The sequence below is a fragment of the Rhinoderma darwinii genome, chromosome 2 (genome assembly GCF_050947455.1).
Source record: "Rhinoderma darwinii isolate aRhiDar2 chromosome 2, aRhiDar2.hap1, whole genome shotgun sequence".
NCBI classification, from domain to species: domain Eukaryota; kingdom Metazoa; phylum Chordata; class Amphibia; order Anura; family Rhinodermatidae; genus Rhinoderma; species Rhinoderma darwinii.
In genome coordinates, this window is record NC_134688.1 from 200,672,078 (window position 1) to 200,692,721 (window position 20,644).

Sequence of the window (20,644 nt, forward strand, 5' to 3'; positions counted from 1 at the left end):
CATGTATTTTTTTGCTTGATTTTTGGATCTGTTTATTTACTTAATGTATAACCCGTAAAATAAGAAACAATACGCCACTACCATCGGTGAATTAAAAATAAATAAATAGAGAAAGCAGAATGTAAGGAACAGAACACTCCATTCAGTGGCAGAAACATTAGGAAAAGCTTCATTGGGAAACCTGACAGCATATTTATGTATCTGGGAATGGGATGTCAGGGGTAAACATGCAATCTATATTACAAGTGACAATGTACAATGAGAAGGCCACATTTAATGAAGTCTCATACTGCAATCTCTTTTACTGAAGCCAAGAGGAAAACTGGAGACCTGCTGGAGTGTATAGGGTCGGTTCACAAACTGATCTGCTTAGAATGTTCTCCCCTAATGGGAAATTGAAACAGCCCAGGATGGTTTACTAATAGAAAACATTGTCTCCATCAATGAGAACAAAATGAACACTACATAATGTCTAGTGACAGCTCCTCTAGAGGAAGAGATAGGCTGAATTTCAGGGCAAATGATTATTTTCAAACAGATTTACCTTACATATATGGTTCCAATTGTACGGGTTAGTCATAGAGGCCATCTCTTTTTGTATGCTTTGCTTCTGGCAATAACCAAGTTTTTGGAAATGATCATCTCAACAGAATATCCTCCTCATTTTCACGTAGGGTTCGTGGACCCACTGGCCAACAGGGCGCAGGTGACAGTCTATAGTTTGTATAGGGTACCTGTGGCAGCTCGGACAGTAGTAGACAGCCTCGACTGGGACTAGGCAGCAGGTAGACGTCAGGCATGGAGTAGTTGGACAAGCTTGGAATACAGCACAGCACGACTACAGCACAGCACTTGACCAGGATAGCACGGGATACAGGATACAGGTACGGGGAACACTGGGTACTGGAAAACACTAGGAGCCCATTTGCTTAGACAAACTAGGATACGACAAAACGCTCAGACATCGAAGCAAGGGGCTGGGCTCTTCTTATAGACCAGGACACTCATGGGCTGATTTCACATTAAAGTCCGGTGCGCGCGCTGCCCCTTTTAGTACCCTACGGGACCCAGCCGAGGTGAGTGGAAGTGAGCGCTGGCATCTCCTGAGGAGACTGGGGCCAGCGCTCGCAGACCCATGGCTGCGGCCGTCAGGAGATGAGTGAACCTGATGGCCCGCGGCCATGGACATGACATTCATCTTACTCTTTTTAGACAACATTTAACAGTACAAGCTACAAAAATAGTTTGGAAACTTTCTTTTACCTTTCACGTACTGATATTGAACTATACACTGTGTCTTCCCTATTCACTTCCAAAGTAAAGAAAACCTTTTTTTTTTCCACCTTTGAATCTGTATGCAGTTTATCTGGACTCTACAGAAATTCATGTAATTTAAGAGCTAAACTCTAAAAGGTGCCCATTCAAGCTAGATAAATGTGGGATGACATGTATTTATCCTGACTCCACCATTAACTTGCACGCCCAGCTCGGCTGACCATGCATGGTTATTTCAATGGGGAAAGGGGAATAAGCCGCTGCTAGGCCCCTCTAGCAGCGGTTTATCTCCAATGGGAACAAAAAATCAGGCATGTTGAAATCCAACATGGCTATCTTTCTTTTCCCTGACATCTGCTGTGGTAGAGTTCAGAAGAACCCATACACATTAGATTGTCAGTGCCGCCAAAATTGGCTGATTCGGCCACTTTCATCAATGTGTAAGGGCACCAATTGTAAATGGTCATCTGATGAATAAAGCAGTTTTGCTCAAATTAAACTAATTATACGCTCAATTATTAATTCTGGAAACTGGCAGGTTCCCATGTAATCCAACGTGTACCTATGGCATGTTATCTATCATGTTTTTTGGATTTCCCACTTATTAAAATGCTGTAAAATAATTGGTTTATCATTATCAAACCCCCCATTGAGTCCTATGACTGAATATAATGGGTTACAATAAGTTTATATGTAGTGTAAATACTGTCGATTTTCCATCCAGAACTTCTGTGTGGCAATTCCACAGCCCATTACAGTAGCAGCAAAATGGCTGAGATTTGAACAAATCTCATCCACACGCTGTGGAAAAAATTCACAGAAAAGACGTGCAGAAACTGACCTGCGGTACAGACTATCAGCTGCGTGTCCATTTTGAAAATGTGGAATTCCCCACACAAAAATTCTCCAGTATTTACACTATGTGATAACTTAGACTAAAGATAGATTTTGTAAGAATTTGTTCCAAAAAAATCATCCTGTCCACTCGAGGGATTACTTATTTCGAAGGTAGGGGTTGGCAAGGACATGACACGATTTACATGTAGCATATCTGGTTATTTGAGAACTGGGGAGAAGTCTTGCACTATGGTAATAAACTGAACTGGAGCGAGTTTGGTAATAAGTGAGAGAATCATGAATGAAAAACTCCAGTAAAAACATGGTTACACTTCATGTTTATTTATTTATTACAGTCCTTTAGATTCCAGAGTGTATTTTTTGCACTTCCTCATTTGGAGATTACCAAAATCTATTTCGTCCACTGCCTAGAAACAGGTGCAGGGAGGATGTAGGTGAAAACGTTGGATCTCCATCAGTAACTGCTTTAACGTCCTTCAGCAGTTCTTCAATGACATACCATAAGCACTCTTGGGATTGAGAAGAAGTCAGGCAAGTGTTTCTAAAGAAGTTCCTTGCTTTTGTTAGTAGGACCCCTGGCCCCGACAATAAGCTCATCACAGGGTGTCTTGCTACTTTGACAATGACCAGCTTTTATCAGTGGAGAAAACCAGCACCAAGTGTTCAGTTCTCCTGTAGCACCACCGCAGGGGAAATTAAGTATTGAAATAAATAGGCTGTCCGTGCAATGTAAAGACATGTTAATTTCTCCAGGGCAAGAGGCTCTCTTTGTAGCTAGCTTCCACTTAGGTCATCAGATGATGCCCCTGAACAGGGAACACCTCCCCCCCCCCACCTTTATTAACTCAAAATTCAAGATTTGTTTTCTAAACTAGACAACACCTTTGACTATGGGGTAATAGTGAAGGTAGGTAGATTGACAGCACTGCTGAATTCCTACATTTAAGGTAGTCTAATAATAAATGAGCTCGGTAAAAAGACAAATAATGGTCACGAAGCTGCAAGTTAACAGTTATCTGCATGTAAATTTATAACAAACCAACTTTGCTTTATATATCGGATTTCTATCAGATGCAATAAGGTAGCGTCACCTATGCATTTGTATTTCACAACTGCAACTCTAGGAAAAGCACTTTACAGATATATATGCAAGCAAACATTTACTCGGAGTGGCAAATCCGATGGAGACAAGGATTTTGGATGAAGCAATGCAGTTATTACAGTTATTACTTCTCACCCAATTACACTTTAGTAAACGGAGGCAAGATGAGATAAAAAAATAAAATAAAAAAAAGTTTGCCCTGGGTCACTGGTAAAAATTTAGTCTGTATTATATTCCCAAGATGATAGAGATTTGTTTTGTAGCATATTGTAAGCACAAAATGGGTATTTCCTTCAGCTAAGACCTGGGCTTGGCTGCGAGAACACAATGTTAGCACACTACTCAGTATTTCAGGGTACTATGTGTTACGAGGCTCTAGTGTGAGGTCTGTCAGTATATCTCAACCCACGCACGGCACAGGAATTATTGTACGCAGAATAGTTAATGTAGGAGAAAGAAAAAGAGAGAGTTGTTCACCTGCTGCACTAATCCAATGTTGTTGAATACACAAAATAATCTAAAGTAATACACGTTCATGATACTGAAGCAGGCCATTAGGCAAAGCCTGTATATGAACACATATGTTCAGTAATGCATATACTAGCGGTGGTACTGCAAAGGGTTACCACTCAGACTTTAATATACTTTAGCTTGAAAATCTAAGTGAACCAAAAAACACAATAATTAACCCTTATAAAGTTCTGGGCTACTAGTGCAACACTGATGCAACAGTTAGGTACATTGTTTCAGCAGAATTAGAAAATTGAGGCAGGGCAACCTGCCAGTTAAAGCGAGTCCCAGAAACCCGTTTATCTGCCCTTGTATAAATCAAAATACCATGCACATAAAACCATGATCTGAAATAACTTTCTCCCACAGTCTCTGAAGTAGAACTAAAGAAAATTGGGATTTTAGAATAAATATGACATGAACAGGTCACACATTTTGTGCGTGCTTTGTGAAAATTCCTGAACAATATTAGAGGAATTATGCAGAATAAGACGAATAAAACCTTATGTCACCTTTGCATGTCTTTTTTCCCTCCAAGAAAATAGTTTATTAAAAACTCACTTAATCAAAACACGCACTTAATCAAGACGGAGAAGTTCTACAGATATTCTTTAGTCACCAAAAACAAATCCTTAAATCCCTGGAGCTTACGTTTGGAACCCTGCTGTTTCTGAGCTATGTTTGTTTTAGGTAAAAAGAAAAATGAAACAAAAAAAGACAATGAAAAACAAAAAAAAATTCAGAATACTGTGCCAATAAGGAGATTATTGACCTTTAATGAGAAATTCTGGGAGCAGACCCCGGAAGAAAATAAAAGTGCAATTATTTCCTGTAACTAATTAAATATATAAATGAAAATAAATTCACCAAAGAGTTAAATAGAAGAGAATAAATACTTACATACTGAAAGCAGCTCCTGACACTGGGTTCTATGTTACTTCCACCAAAGGAGGCCACTTCACCCAGCTGCCGGGGAATCTGTATAGCGTCATGGAGGAGAAGACCCAGTCTCCGTTGGTCACAAAATCCAGTAGAGCTTGCCACTTGTTTGAAAAGATCTGCAAATTAAATTGTGTCGTTGTAAGATACATGTAGTAAAAGTAAGCATTACAAAGGCCTCTAAGTTATTTTTACATTCAGTTGAGATGTTTTTCCACATTGGAGCGGTCCTTTACACAATGGGGTTTTTCAATTCTCTCTATTGCTAGGCTCAGTGAATAGTAATATCTACTTCAAGTTCTTGTCCTTTAATAGTACGTGTGTGAATAAGTGCGAATATACCCCAAAATAGATCCTTCTTTATATGGTTCTATTGAATTAGGACTCATGACTTTGAATAACATTTTGCATAGTCTCTTCGAACACACTGCCTGGTGCTTCAAATCAATACCAGTCGTAGTGGTAGATTTCTGAACCTGCTCATTAATATTAAATGAATATCTTCACCAGGAGAAAAGGTCCCACTTGTACTCCCATAAGGTTCCAATAAACACCCCCAGGCCACCTTTTGACTAATGGTATTCGTTGGCAGAGTCAGGGGCGTAGCTAGGGGGGGGGTCAGGCGGGGCATGTGCCCAAGGCTCAACTAAGTGGTAGGGAAGGGGGCGCCGTAGAGCAGCTGAATGCTGCTGATTGGCGCCCTGTATGTTGGACACCTGCAGCAGTGATCAGCTTAAGGAAGAGCCAGGAGATCAGGCAGCGGCGTTCTGACTAGGGTCCGCTCCCATGCTGCACCCTCCCAGATTGTAGGGGGCGCCACTGGGCTCTGCGTCTACTCTGTGCTCTGCACACACGGAGTAAATAACAGACGAGAAGCAGAGGAGCAAGCTCCGCCCACAGCCAGTCCTGCAAGAAACCTTTTATCCTGTCAGCAAGGAGACATGATGAGTGTCCATGTGTGTCTGTTTGTATGTGTATATGTTACAGAGTGTGTTTGTGTGTGTGCATATATGTATAGTGTTTATACACGTATACAGTATGTTTGTATGTGTAGATGTTACAGTATGGTTGTGTGTCTGTGTGTATACAGTAGGTTTCTCTGTGTATGTGAGTGTATATGTGAGTGTGAGTGTGAGTGTGAGTGTGTGTGTGTGTGTGTATGTGTATGTGTATGTATATATATATATATATATATATATATATATATATATATCATATACATACACACACACACACACACACACACACACACACACACACACACACACGTCTCTGCATGTGTTTATGTCTCTTTGCAAAAGTGTGTCTTCAGTATTAAAGTAGAACAGATAAAATACAGATATCTGTGCTGCCTCTATATACCCTGCTGACCCCTATATACCCATGTGTTATCTGTGGTGTTACATAGGACTGCAGGTAACACTACTACATTATCTGTACTCAGAGTTATCACTGTGTTATCTGTGGTGTGACATAGGGCTGCACGTGAAATCTAAAACAATATCTGTACTGGGTATATATGGGTCTGTTTGTGAATGTGTCTTTGTGCTTCTACATATGTGCCTTTTATGTATTTGTATATGTTCCCGTCTGTGTATTTGTGTGTGTGTGTGTGTGTGTGTGTGTGTATTTGTGTGTGTGTGTGTATTTGTGTGTGTGTGTGTGTGTGTATTTGTGTGTGTGTGTGTATATATGTGTCTGTACGTCTATATATTTACCTGTATGTATATATTCCAGATGTGTGTATGTATATTTGCCTGTATGTCTAAATATCTGTCTTTATGTATGTACAGTATATATGTTCCAGTATGTGCGTGTCTATATATGTGGTTAATTTTAGTTTTTTGTAGGGGCGGCAATAGAGAGAATACCGCACAGGGTGCCATCCAACCTAAGGCCGGCCCTGGCTGTCACCGACCCTAGTCAGAGGGAATTCCGCCGCTGCTTGCGCCGCATGACCTCCTCGGCTCCTCCGGTAAGTCACGTTAGGCAGAGCAAAGAGTGGTAGCGGTAGGCTACCACTCACCGCTCTGTTAACAGTGTGGCGCTAAGTACAAGGGGGGAGTGTGGCGCTATTTAAAAGGGGGGAATGTGGCGCTTTTTACAAGGGGGGGGGGGGAGTGTGCCGCTATTTACAAAGGGGCAGCGGGCTGTGTGTGGCATTATCTACAAGGAGAGGGGGGGGTGTGCCGCTATTTACAAGGGGTGGAGTGTGCCGCTATCTACAAGGGGGGAAGCGGGCTGTGTGTGGCACTATCTACAAGGGGGGCTGTGTGGCGCTATTTACAAGGGGGTGGTGTGTGGCACTATCTACAACGGGGGCTGTGTGGCGCTATTTCCAAGGGGGAGGTGTGTGGCACTATCTACAAGGGGGGCTGTGTGGCGCTATTTCCAAGGGGGAGGTGTGTGGCACTATCTACAAGAGAGGGGCCGTATGTCGCACAATCTACAAGGGGCTGTGTGTGACACCTCATTGATTGTTAGAGAAATCAAACATGGCGAGGGGGAAGGAGATGTCGGGAAATAAGTTGGGGGGGAGGGTGCCAATCTGAATCTTTGCCCCTGGTGCAGGAGAACCTAGCTGCGCCTCTGTGCAGAGTGGTCGGCTATAATAATCCTACACTATATTTAATGCTATCAAGATAGCTCCAAGGATTAACAAATATTAACATGCTGTATTGCATTGCAATTTTATAAAACTATATTCCCCCACGATAGGCCTAAACACTTTAAAGTTCCTAAATAAAATAGGTTAAAACAACGAAGCAATGCAAAACCATCTGTTTGTTCCCTTGTTCAATTCGCAAACAGTGTCTTACAGATTTCATCAGGAAATTGAACATGTTTTTGCAATGTGGTACATGGTGAAACACAAAAGAACTTCACTGATCAGCCATTTAAAAACGTCTATTTAGGCCTTCTAAAACTATGATGTGTAGCTAGATTGTAGGACTAGATTCAATAAAACAAGGGAGATTTTATGTTGTGTCTTGTCGCACAACATAGGGGGAAATCAATAAAAGTTTGCTAACCAGTAGTCAAAAGACCGCCTTTGAGTGTTTTTTGGAACCAGATAATCTTCCAGACAGATATAATAGAGGATGACAATTTCAATAGATATCATACAGGGCTGGATTAAATGGAGTAACTGCCCCAGGGACCTCACCATCTGGGACCTCCACCAGCTCATCTCCACTATCCACAGATCTTGCTCTGCTTCAGCACATTACGGTTATATAAAACGCCTCTTTATTTAAGGTTCTGTGCAATAACTGCTAAGCTATATTGTTAAAGAACTAACTAATGTTTTAGACATCAACTGGTACCAAGGATCCAAACCAAAACGTGAAAGACTAGACATGTGCAGTCATGGAATCTTTGTCCATTACCACACTAGATACAGATTTCATTCTGCAATTTCAGACACAATCCATGGATTGGAGGAGCGGTGCTGTTTTTGGAACAATTTTATCGAAGCGGAGACAATCCCTTCAAATAAACTAGCAAATAATAATTTTATTTAAATACAGATGGCATGGTGTATGGTACCATTTTCCGTTAAGAGCCCAAATCCTTTTTTTCTCTGCAGGTGAAAGAGTTACCCGAAGCAAGGCAAAATTAACACCGTGTAAGAAGATTTTCCTTTTTTATTTTTAAATGGTTAGACTGTTTAATAAATAAGCACTTTCCAATAAGATTGCAAAGCAAGCCACAAGCATGACACAGACAAATTATTGTGCTTCTCTGTGCTGCCATTTTATCACCCTCTGGAGGCTGTTTCCAGCTCCCTCCATTAACACCACGTTGTTTTGGTGTTTTTCTGTCCTTAAGCCTCAGCATGTTTTCAAGTTCAGCACTTTTGATTTACCGATTTGTTTACAACTTGGAATTTGTCTGAGCATAATGAATGTGGAAAAAGGATACTGAAACATACAAATTACACTTGTAATTATTATCAATATTTTCAACATCTCTGGAACCTTTCCCAGATGCTCCAACACAATTTTTAAAGTCATAAAACAAAAAATAATTTTCAGATACATTCAATATTAACATACATTACTTAAAGAGCTTTATTGGTGTCAGTAGCGATAAATGACACAATGTTCAGAATGCATGATCAATAATGATCTTAGACATCTATATAGTCTCCTATATGACCCATAGGACTTCTTAAAAACCTGTGACATGTCATAAGAAGATCACATGGGTGGAGTGTATGAGCATAAACCACCCACCAATTTCCAGAACGAAGGGGCTGCAGCCTTTAATAGAGCATCTGCAATCACTCGGCAATGGAAATGTATTCAGTTAGTGAAAATATGGAACAACAGTCTCCCGAGCTCCATTAATTTGAATGGACCGTTGGGTAGTGTCAGAGATTTCCAGCAACGGGACCATAGTTGGGCAGCTTAAAGTTTGAAAAGCAATGTGACATACCTGTTTAAGTTACTGGTATCTTGAATTAACGTCTCACACCATCCAAAACATAAAAATTCAGTTGATTGGGCTAAAGCTGGCTATAGACATCAGAAAATAGTTGGTATGTGTGTATCTGGAGGATAATGTCTCCAGAAGTGCCTAGAACAGGGGTGGGCAAACTTTTTGACTCGCGGGCCACAATGGGTTCTAAAATTTGACAGAGGGGCCGGGCCAGGAGCATTTGGAGGGAGTGTTTGGGCCGGATATACTAAAGCATTAAATGTAGTGTGTGCAAACCTCATAGCACAGTAAGAACACTACAACCCAATTTATTAACTGTCTTTCAAATGTGAAAAATAGCCCTTATCAGTTAATAAATTTGTCTCAAGGAATATGCAAGATATGGCATTTACATACTATTTCGCAGATACTGGGAGGAGGAAATGTAAATAGATTAAAATAACATACGCACTGTGATTTATCAAGAAAAAAGTTCTGTTGACTCTGTAAATTAGCTGCCAACCTCTGAGCAGTAGCCGCCCGTTCTTGTGTTGACTGCTTGCTAGCATAGTTTGCATGCTTCGTGGCAAAGTGACGGCTGATATTGTACTCTTTGAAAACCGAAGGGCTTAATGGTGACGTGAAACGAAGTGAAAATTAAAGTGAAATAAAGAGAAATACGTGCCACATTAACCCCTTAATGACCGGGCCAGTTTGCACGTTAATGACCAAGGATTATTTTTTGTTTTTCCACGGTCGCATTCCAAGAGTCGTAACTTTTTTTTTATTACGTCGACATAGCCGTATAAGGGCTTGTTTTTTCCGGGACGAGTTGTATTTTGTAATTGCACCATTTTTAGATGCTTATAACATATTGATTAACTTTTATTAACTTTATTTTAGGAGAGAATTGAAAATAAGCAGCTATTCCAGCATTAATTTTCACGTTATAAATTTACGCCGTTTACTATGCAGCGTAAATGACATGTTAACTTTATTCTATGGGACGGCACGATTACAGGGATACCAAATGTGTAAAGGTTTTATATGTTTTTTCTACGTTTGCACAATAAAAACCCTTTTAGAAAAAAATTACTTGTTTTTGCATCGCCGCGTTCCAAGAGGCGTAATTTTTTTATTTTTCCGTCGATGTGGCCGTACGTGGGATTGATTTTTGCGGGACAATGTGTAGTTTTCATTAGTACTATTTTGGGGTACATAGGACTTATAGATTAACTTTTATTTTATTTTTTATGGGGGGAATGGGAGAAAAGAGAGAATTTTGCCGTTGTTTTTTGCGTTTTCTTTGGACGCCGTTCATCCGGCGGTTTAATGTGTTCATTTTATTGGTCAAGTTGTTACGATCGCGGGGATACCATATATGTGTATGTGTGATTTGTTTTGACCGTTTTATTAAATAAAACCACTTTTTGGGGCAAAAAAGTAGTTTTATTTGACTTTGACTGTAATTTTTTTTATTTTTTTTTTCACAAACTTTATTTAACGGTTTTACTTTTTTTTTTAGTCCCACCAGGGGACTTCACTATGCGATATGCCGATCGCATATATAATGCTTTGGTATACTTCGTATACCAAAGCATTATTGCCTGTCAGTGTAAAACTGACAGGCAACCTGTTAGGCGATGCCAGAGGCATGACCTAACAGGCAGATGCTGAAGACAGACCTGGGGGTCTTTGTTAGACCCCCGGCTGTCATGGAAACCCGACGGCGACCCGCGATTTGTTTGCGGGGGCGCCGATCGGGAGACAGAGGGAGTTCCCCCCTCTGTCAAACACATTAAATGCCGCTGTCACTGTTGACAGCGGCATTTAATGGGTTAAACTGCCGGAATCGACGCGTGCTTCGATTCCGGCAGTTGCAGCAGGAGCCAGGCTGTGTATAACAGCCGTGCTCCTGCCGCTGATCGCGTGGGTAAACTGTCAGTACCCGCGCGATCACAGGACGGATATATCCGTCCTCCTGCGCGAACTAGCAGCTGCTGAGGACGGATATATCTTGGACAAGTTCGGCGGGCCGGATTAAAAAGCCTAACGGGCCGTATGTGGCCCGCGGGCCGTAGTTTGCCCATGTCTGGCCTAGAAGCTGCTTATCTCTATAGCAATAAACATGCACACTTGACCAAACATCACCCTAGATCTCAGCTTTCTGTACTACTCGGAGAAAAAAACAAAACATGTTCATAAGGTTGATCTTCAGGTGTATTTCACAGCGTAAACCGCTAGTGTTATGCTCCGAAATACACTTGAAATATGCCTGTAAACAGGTTCCAAATTGATTTCAGTGGGACATACACTCTGTAGTTTATACGAGGCATGTTTTTGCACTGCGGAATTAAAAAACGCCTCAAACATGCTTTGTAAAAAAAAAGTAGTAACAGATCACTTCTTGTAGCGTTTTACAAGCTGATTTTTCGCATTTTCTATTCACGGTTCAAAAAATAAATCTGAAAAATGCATCAAAAGCGTCCTAAAAAAACAAAAACACTTTGAAAATCAGCTCCAAAACTGCTGAATTGAGAGGCTAATTTCTCTTTAAGTCAGCCTCATATTTTTTGGCCTCGCACATATGCCGTGTCAACATACCATAGAGATTTGAGTTAAGGGGAATATTACAAACTCCTGTCCATCAACTGGCTCAATGCATTGGTGTGGTCAGATGTGCTGTGACATTACTCTGGCGATGTACGCTGGTTTGTGTTTTAAAGCCAACACCTTGCTTTTTCAAAATACTTACATCTGTATTTGTCTTCCAAATGTGCTTTACATAGGGATATAATACCAGTTTTAAAAGACAACACACGAATTCTTCCAGTCCGACCCCTGGAAGTAAACAAAAGATTACTGAATAGCAAAAAAATCATTTAAGTAAGCATCAAAAGATAATATTACTTATTATAGATTTTCTTGTACGCAAAAGATCTGAAATCCTTGGGGCAAATTTATTAACAGACTTGACAAAAAAGTTGCGAGCACTTTTTCTTCTGCCCAGATTTAAGTCCTCTTTTTATTTTTTTCTCCCCACAAGAATCATTTTTCTAGTATACTCCTTGAGATCAGATTATTTTTTTTTATTATTCTAAATGGTATATATAATATATTCGCTACAAATGTAATTCAAGTACTTGGCACAAAGATCACGTCTTTAGATATGAAACTTTATTAAACTGAGCATTAGAAAATGCATTTTTATATTCTCACAATATTTGAGTCAGAATATTGCAATTTCTGAGTTATGCATTTCACCAGTTATGATAATAAATATTGAGAGGATTGTAAAATACAGTATTACTGGTATTCGGTTTAAATGTGACAATGGGCTAAGAACACATGGGGGAAATTTATAAAAGACCAGTCTTAATATAGAGATAGCTGGGGTAAGATGCGCCTAATTTATCAAGGGACCCACGCCTTATTAATTTAGGTGCATCTCTGGCTGTCCGTGAGCCCAAAAGGGAAATCTTCGCCAGCTCTGAGCTGGCATAGACATCCGCTATAATTTATGCCAGTATCTAGTTTAAATTATAGAAAATTTGCCGGGTCACGTCAGACTACGCCTCCTTTCTCCAAGTCTGCCCACTTTTCAGCAAAGTGTCATGGGTGGCAGAAATGCATCAGAAGTCGCATGCTGACATTTAGCCTTATCCGCTGTGAACTCTAACCTGCTGCTTGCAGCCTGCTACCCTGCTTCTATTACTCTAAGCTTATCTATACATATATTTTATATATTGAAATCAGAACATCACTCACGTGTCATAAACATTCAGGAGCCAGTTCAGGCACATATCCACGCAGAGAGGAACGTTCACCAGGTTGTTGTGCTCTTGCTCCAGTCGATCATAAATTGTGGTTAAGCAATTAATAACCTGCAAGATATCCATAAGCTGGTCGTTCTGCTTCAGGTTGTGCTGCTCCAAGGCATCGCATGCTGCAGACAAGCCCAGTAAATCCACTGTAAATAAAAACAAATACAATATTACATGTTGTACGTTGGCGACAAATAATAAAAAGCAGAGATATACACACATCCAAGTACGCATGGGGTCCCTTGTGGCTTAAAAGGTATATACCAAGGAGTCAGAGAGCAGTAATTGGTAATTTAATGTGCTCAGTCCCATAGGAACCTCAGCATACTGCTAATAATTGTGCGGAACGTCTCTAATTTCTAAGAGGTCAATGCCTTGTACAGGTTGTGTTGACACTTTCCGAAAAGGCACTTACCTAACATCCGATTAATGAAAACAATACCTTTTCTCTAGAACAAAATCTCCAGGAATAACGAAAAAGAAATATGCTGTGTGTGCATGTGCTATTATGTATGATGAACATATTCTGCCTGCAAGCACATTAGAACTAGATTTGGTCATATTTCTCACACACACACACACACACACACACACACACAATTTATATTATATACACACACAATATATATATATATATATATACACACACACACACACATTATACACACACAATATATATTATATACACATATAAACACGCGCACATATACACACACACACACACAATATATATATATATATATATATACACACACATATATACACACACACACAATAATATATATGTAGTGTGCGTGTGTATAATATATATATATATATATATTATATACACACACACACACGCACACTACACATGCGCACACATACATATACCCACATACACACATACGTATACCTATAACCACATACATATATCCACATACACACACACATACATATATCCACATACACATATCCACATACACACATACACATATCAACATACATATCCACATCCACACATACATATATATCCACATACACATATATCCACATACACATATATATATCCACATACACATATATATATCCACATACACACATCCATCCTTCCAGATACATAAACATATCCCCATCCATCCATCCAAACACATCCACACACCTATATCCACATCCATCCAGACACATCCATCCATAAACATATATCCATCCAGACATATCCACATCCATCCATACACATATCCACAGAATTAAAATACAATATAAACCGAAAGAGAACAGAAAATCTTTTGATACATGCAACATTTACTTATAAAGCGTATATAATGTACTGAAGCATTATAATAGAAACGTTGATATTGCCAATCATACAGTTGAAGAATTAAACATTTCGCACAGGTTTGTGGCCCAAATTAAAGACAGCGCTCAATATTACAAAAAGATTCTATAAAATGTTGGAAAATCACAATTCATCACCTACTCATACCTCTGGTGTAGAGGGGGTGAGTACCTGGAGATGTCTTATGGACGATAGGAGTCAGCTGTGAGACATCCTATCTTCTATGTACATGAATGGAACACTTAATAGCTTACCAAAATAATGGCTACTTTGAATGAGCTGGCCATACACTCTATAGCCAAAAGTCTGTAGACATTACTCAATATTATTGAGTTCAGGTGTTTAACCTGCGCCGCAACGGTACGTCCTGCAGATGGCTTGCTTCCCATACAATTGCGGAGTAGTCCCGGAGCACACTGTCCTAACGGACAGTGTACGGTAAATGGGAAGTCAGCTGTCCCCAACAGCTGACACTCCAGTCTTGCCAGTCAGCGGACCAACGCCGCTGATTTCGGCAATTAACCCCATAAGTGCAGCGCCGATTGCGATCACCACATTTAAGGGTTTTGAAGCACATCGGCAGCCCCCACAAAGGGATTGTGGGGGCTGCCGATGCTTGTCGTGGCAATCGGAGGCCAGACAATGACCTCCGTGTTGCCAGTAACACTTTATATTTGCATTGTTTTTTGAACATTATTTTATTTTTCTACGACGTTACAAGGCTTAGAACTTTAGCAGCAATTTCTCACATTTTCAAGAAAATTTCCAAAACCTATTTTTATAGGTACCAGTTTAGTCCTGAAGTGGCTTTGAAGGCCTTATATATAGAAACCCCCATAAGTCACTCAATTTTAAAAACTACACCCCTCAAAGTATTCAATACAGCATTTCTTAACCCTTTAGGTATTTCACAGGAATTAAAGCAAAGCAGAGGGGAAATTTACAAATGTATTTGGTCACAAAATCCATTTTAATCAATTTTTTTCTGTAACAAAAGATTTTACCCGAGAAACGCAACTCAATATATATTACCCGGATTGTGCAGTTTTTAGAAATATCACACATGTGGCTCTAGTGCACTAATGGACTGAACCACAGGCCTCAGAACCAAAAGGAGCACCTAGTGGATTTTGGGGCCTCTCTTTTTATTAGAATATATTTTAGGCAGCAGGTCAGGTTTGAAGAGGTTTTGTAGTGCCAAAACAGTGGAAACACCTCCAAATAGACACCATTTGGCAAACTACACACCACAAGGAATTCATCAAGGGGTGTAGTGAGCATTTTAACCCCACAGGTTTTTTGATGAATTTTGTGGAATTAGTCCGTAAAAATGGCTGTCTGGACGCACAGCAGGGCTCAGAAGCGAAGGAGCGCTATTTGGCTTTTGGAGATCAAGTTTACTCAATTGGTTTTTGGGTGTCATGTCGCATTTGCAAAGCCCCTGAGGGACCAAAACAGTGGACAACCCCCAGAAGTGACCCCATTTGGGAAACTACAGCCCTAAAAAGAATTTTTCTAGGGGTATAGTGAGCATTTTGATCCCTTAGGTTTTTTTGTTGAATTTAGTGGAATTAGGCCGTCAAAACTTCTATTGTTTTTTTATTCTTTTTTTTACGGCGTTCACCGTGCGCTATAAATGACATATTTAATTTATTCTGTGGGTCAATGCGATTACGGCGATACCATATGTATATATGTTTATGCTTTATGGTGTTTGCACGATAAAAATCACTATTTTAAAAAAAATGTTTTTGTGTTGCCATATTCTAAGAGCCACAAAGTTTTTTGTTTTTTTTTATCAACAAAGCTGTGTGAGGGCTTGTTTGCGGAACAAACTGTAGTTTTTATCGGTACAATTTTTGGGTACATGCGACATTTTGATCCCCATTCATGAAAATTATTTGGGAGCTGAAGTGACTAAAAATAGCGATTCCGGCATAGTTTCATTATTTTTTTATGGCGGTCACCGTGCGGGATAAATTACATTATATGTTTATAGTTCAGGCCGTTACGGACGCAGCGATACCAATTATGCATAGTTTATTTATTTTTTTCATATAATAAAAAGGACTTTATAAGGGAAAAAAGGCAATTTTTAAATATTATTTTGACATTTTCACCTGTTCACATCACCGTTCATTTCCGGTCCGGGGTTCCGTCGGGTGAACCCCGCAACGGAAAGTGAAACTGACAGCACATCTTCCGTTTCAGTCACCACTGATCTCAATGGTGACGGAAACATCGCTAATGCTTACCGTTCGTCATTCAGGCTGGTTTCCGGTTTTTCGACGGAATCAATAGCGCGACCTCAAAATGGTACCAATGAAAAGTACAGATTGTCCCGCAATAAATATGCCCTCATACTGCTCCGGTGGTGAAAAAATAAAAAAGTCCTGGCTCTCAGAATATGGCGATGCAAAATCCAAAGTCGGATAAGATCGGGCGCCATTTATCAGTGCGACACCGGCCACACATCTGTGAATTATTATTTACCGCATTTTTATCCCCTCTTATTATGCCCTGATGTTCTCCGCACAAATTACATATGCCCCCCGACATTATAAAATGAAATACCAGCAAAATCCCAAAACAGAGCTACTACCAAACAAAATCTGCGCTCCAAAAGCAAAATGGCGCTCCCTCCCTTCTGAGCCCTGCAGCGTGCCCACATATATGGCATCGCCATATCCGAGAGAACCGCTTAACGTTTTATGAGGTATTAGTCTTCAGTGGCACAAACTGGGCACGACATATGCACTAAAATGGCATATCAGTGGAAAATTGCAATATTCACACCATCCGCTTTTTCTTCTAAAGTAATGTAAAAAAATAAACAAAATTGGTATCACTACATCCGTAAAAGGCTGAACTATTACAATATACCATTATTTAACTCGCACGGTGAACACCGTAAAAAACGTAAATAATTTAAACCGCCAAAATCGCTGTAGTTCTCGTTTTTACAGCTTTTTTTCCTATATCAGCCCGCAAATAATTTTTTATCAGTTTCCCAGTACATCCTCCCAAAAAGAAATAAGCCCTCACTGCTCTATGGACTGAAAAAGAAAAAAGTTATGACGGGGAGTGAAAAACGAAAATAAGAAAGCAAAAAATGGATCAGTCCTGAAAGGGTTAATTCATTTGTAATGAAAAAAAACCTGACCACATGTGGGGTATTTCCGTAATCGGGAGAAATTGCTTTACAAAAATTGGTTGTTTTTTTCTCCTTTTTTTCCCCTGTGAAAACATTTTAGTGGAAAAAAAGTGTGATATTCGTTTTCACGGCCTAATTCTGATAAATTCTGCAAAAGACCCGTGGAGTATAAATGCTCACTATACCCCTAGAAAAATTCCTCGAGGGGTGTTTACAAAATGGGGTAACTTGGTGGGTTTCCACTGTTTTGGTCCCTCCAGGGCGTTGCAAACGCGACATGGCACCGAAAACCAATCCAGCAAAATCTGTGCTCCAAAATCCAAATGGCGCTCCTTCCCTTCTGAGCCCTGCTGTGGGTCCAATCAGCAGTTTATTACCACATATGGGATATTGCCGAAATCGGGAGACATTGCTTTTCAAATGTTGGGGTGAATTTTCTTCGTTATTCCTTGTAAATATTAAACATTTCTATGTTGTTTTTTCAGGAAAAAAGGTAGTTTTCATTTTTACAGACTAATTCTAATAAATTTAGCGAAAAACCTGTGTGGTCAAAATGCTAACTATACCCCTAAATAAATTCCTTGAGGGGTGTTTCCAAAATGGGGTAACTTTTTGGGTGTTTCCACTGTTTTGGCACCACAAGACCTCTTCAAACCTGACAAGGTGGCTAAAATATATTCTAAAAAAAAAAAGGAGGCCCAAAATTCACTGGGTGCACCTTTGCTTCTGAGGCCTGTGTTTCAGTCCATTAGGACACTAGGGCCACATGTGGGATATTTCTAAAAACTGCAGAATCTGGAAAATAAATATTGAGTTGCATTTCTCTGGTAAAACCTTCTGTGTTACAAAAAAAAAAATGTATTAGAAATGAATTTCGGCAAAAAAAAACACTTTACTCTACTTAGCTTTAATTCCTGTGAAACGTCTAAAGGGTTAAAACACTTTGTGAATGCTGATTCGAATACCTTGAGGGTTGCAGTTTTCAAAATGGGGAGACTTCTGGGGATTTTCTAATATATAAGGCCCTCAAAGCCACTTCAGAACTGAACTGGTCCCTGAAAAAAATGGCCTTTTGAAATTTTCTTTAAAATATGAGAAATTGCTGCTAAAGTTCTAAGCCTTGTAACGTCCTAGAAAAATAAAAGGACGTTCAAAAAACGATACAAACAAAGTAGACATATGGGAAATGTTAACTAGTAAGTATTTTGGGGGGAGTATTACTATCGGTTTTACGCAGATACGTTTAAATTTAGAAAAATGCTAATTTTTGCAAATTTTTTCTAAATTTGTGTTTTTCAGAAATAAATACTGAAATTATCGACCAAATTTTTTCACTAACATAAAGTACAACATGTCATGAGAAAATCTCAGAATCGATTGGATAGGTAAAAGCATTCCAAAGTTATTACCAGATAAAGTAACACGTCAGATTTGAAAAAAATCGGCTGTGTCCTGAAGGACAAAACAGGCTGGGTCTTGAAGGGGTTAACCCCTTAATCACCTGGCCTGAAAAGGGCTTAATCACCAGGTCAATTTTTTCAGTTTTTACCTCTGCATTTCAGTAGCCATAACTTTTTTATTTTTCCATTGACGTGGCCGTATGACGCCTTGTTTTATGTGGGAGAAATTGTATTTTTTTTTTCATGGTTTGGAGGTAGAAAAAAAAATACATATTTTTATGGCGTGACTATAAGACAAAGCGATTCTCTGCATGGTTTTTCTTGTTTATTTTTTATCCCGTTCACGTTTCACGCTAAATAACCTATTCAATTAATTGTTCTGGTTATTACCGTCGTTTAGAGACCTAATATTTGTTTTTTGTTTTTATTTAGTGTAGGGGCAATAAAATATATTTTATGCAAAATAATGATTTTTTTCTTATTTATTTTTTTGTTACTTTTTTTTAAAATCCCATTAAGGGATAACTTTAGTTATAACTTAATTTTTTACTTGTAATGAATTAGCATAATCCTGTATGCGAATACATCATACTTTGTCACTCTGACACAGGCTGCTGTTAGGGCAGCACATAGAGTGCCCGAACAGAAGGTTTACAGGACAGCCCTGGGGTCCTTTGTAGGTCTCCAGGGTTGACTGCAGAGGGATTCCAGGGTCTTTGATCACGTCACCGGGTTTCCGATGAGCAGATCAAAGCGAGGCGTTCCCTTTGATCTTGCTGCAGTCATGGCTTGCGTCGATCAAAAGGGTTAAACTGCTGGGTCCGAATGTTTTCTGACCCCAGCTGTATTCAGCAGGCTGCTCTAAGATCAGGAGCTGTTAGTTACAGCTCCTGCTTAGAGGATGAGCACGCACAGGAGTGCTCATCAGCCTCTTCTACAGCGACGCCAAAAGACGATGCTGTAGACTAAGGACACGCACCGCCTGCCGTCAAAAGACGATGGGCGGTCATTTTGGGGTTAAAATCAGTCAAGAAATCTCCATAGACAAATATTGCTACAGTCATACTGAAGAACTCTCATACATTAGGGTAAGTGCACAAGCAATGGGGGAAAAAAATGAATAAAAAAAAATAAAATCAGCAGAAAAATCTGCATGTGTAATATGTAACATTGAATGGGTTGAGGTTTGAAGTGAAATGTCGCAACAAAAATGAACATGCTGCAGATTTTTTTTAAGACTTCACCGCAGGTCAATTTCTGTGTTGAAAAATTCTTCAGCATGTAGGAGATTTGTTCAAATCTCATCTATATGGTTTATATACTGTAATCTGCTGCAGATTGTGTGTGAAGAAATCCGCACGGAAAATTAGCAGGCATTTGCGCTAAGTGTGGACCCGGCCTAAACCTGGAACTGTCAGAGATGCCATCTTTGCCACAAGTCAGTTTTTTGATCCGGCTCAGTCAACTGTAAGGGTCATTATTGTGAAGACGAAGAGCTTTTCAGTGTCAAAGCTCTGCCACAAAGTAGTAGACCACACAAACATACATAGCAGAGCTGCATAAAATCACCTATCTTCTGTCACCTCACTCACTGCCAAGTTCCAAACTGCATCTGGAAGGGACATTAGCATGTCCCCTGTGCACAAAGTAAGGGCCATAAAGACAGGTTTGCAGAGTTTGGTGTAGAGGAACTGAAATGTCTTGCGCAAAACTGTGACCTTAAAGAGGCTCTGTCACCACATTATAAGTACCCTATCTCCTACATAAGGAGATGGGCGCTATAATGTAGGTGACAGCAGTGCTTTTTATTTAAAAAACGATCTATTTTTACCACTTTATTAG

General features: G+C 39.7%; 1 protein-coding gene across 8 annotated transcripts in view; it reads right to left on the reverse strand.

Moving 5' to 3' along the window:
- DMD (dystrophin) overlaps positions 1-20,644 on the reverse strand; it is a 2,416,993-nt gene that overhangs the window by 68,107 nt on the left and 2,328,242 nt on the right. For all 8 annotated transcript variants that reach the window (XM_075852742.1, XM_075852740.1, XM_075852736.1 and 5 more), the window contains 3 exons: positions 12,875-13,076; positions 11,862-11,947; positions 4,646-4,803 (listed from right to left, as the gene is read on the reverse strand). In XM_075852742.1, coding sequence (XP_075708857.1) covers positions 4,646-4,803; positions 11,862-11,947; positions 12,875-13,076 — 446 coding nt within the window. The remainder of the gene's footprint in view (positions 1-4,645; positions 4,804-11,861; positions 11,948-12,874; positions 13,077-20,644) is intronic.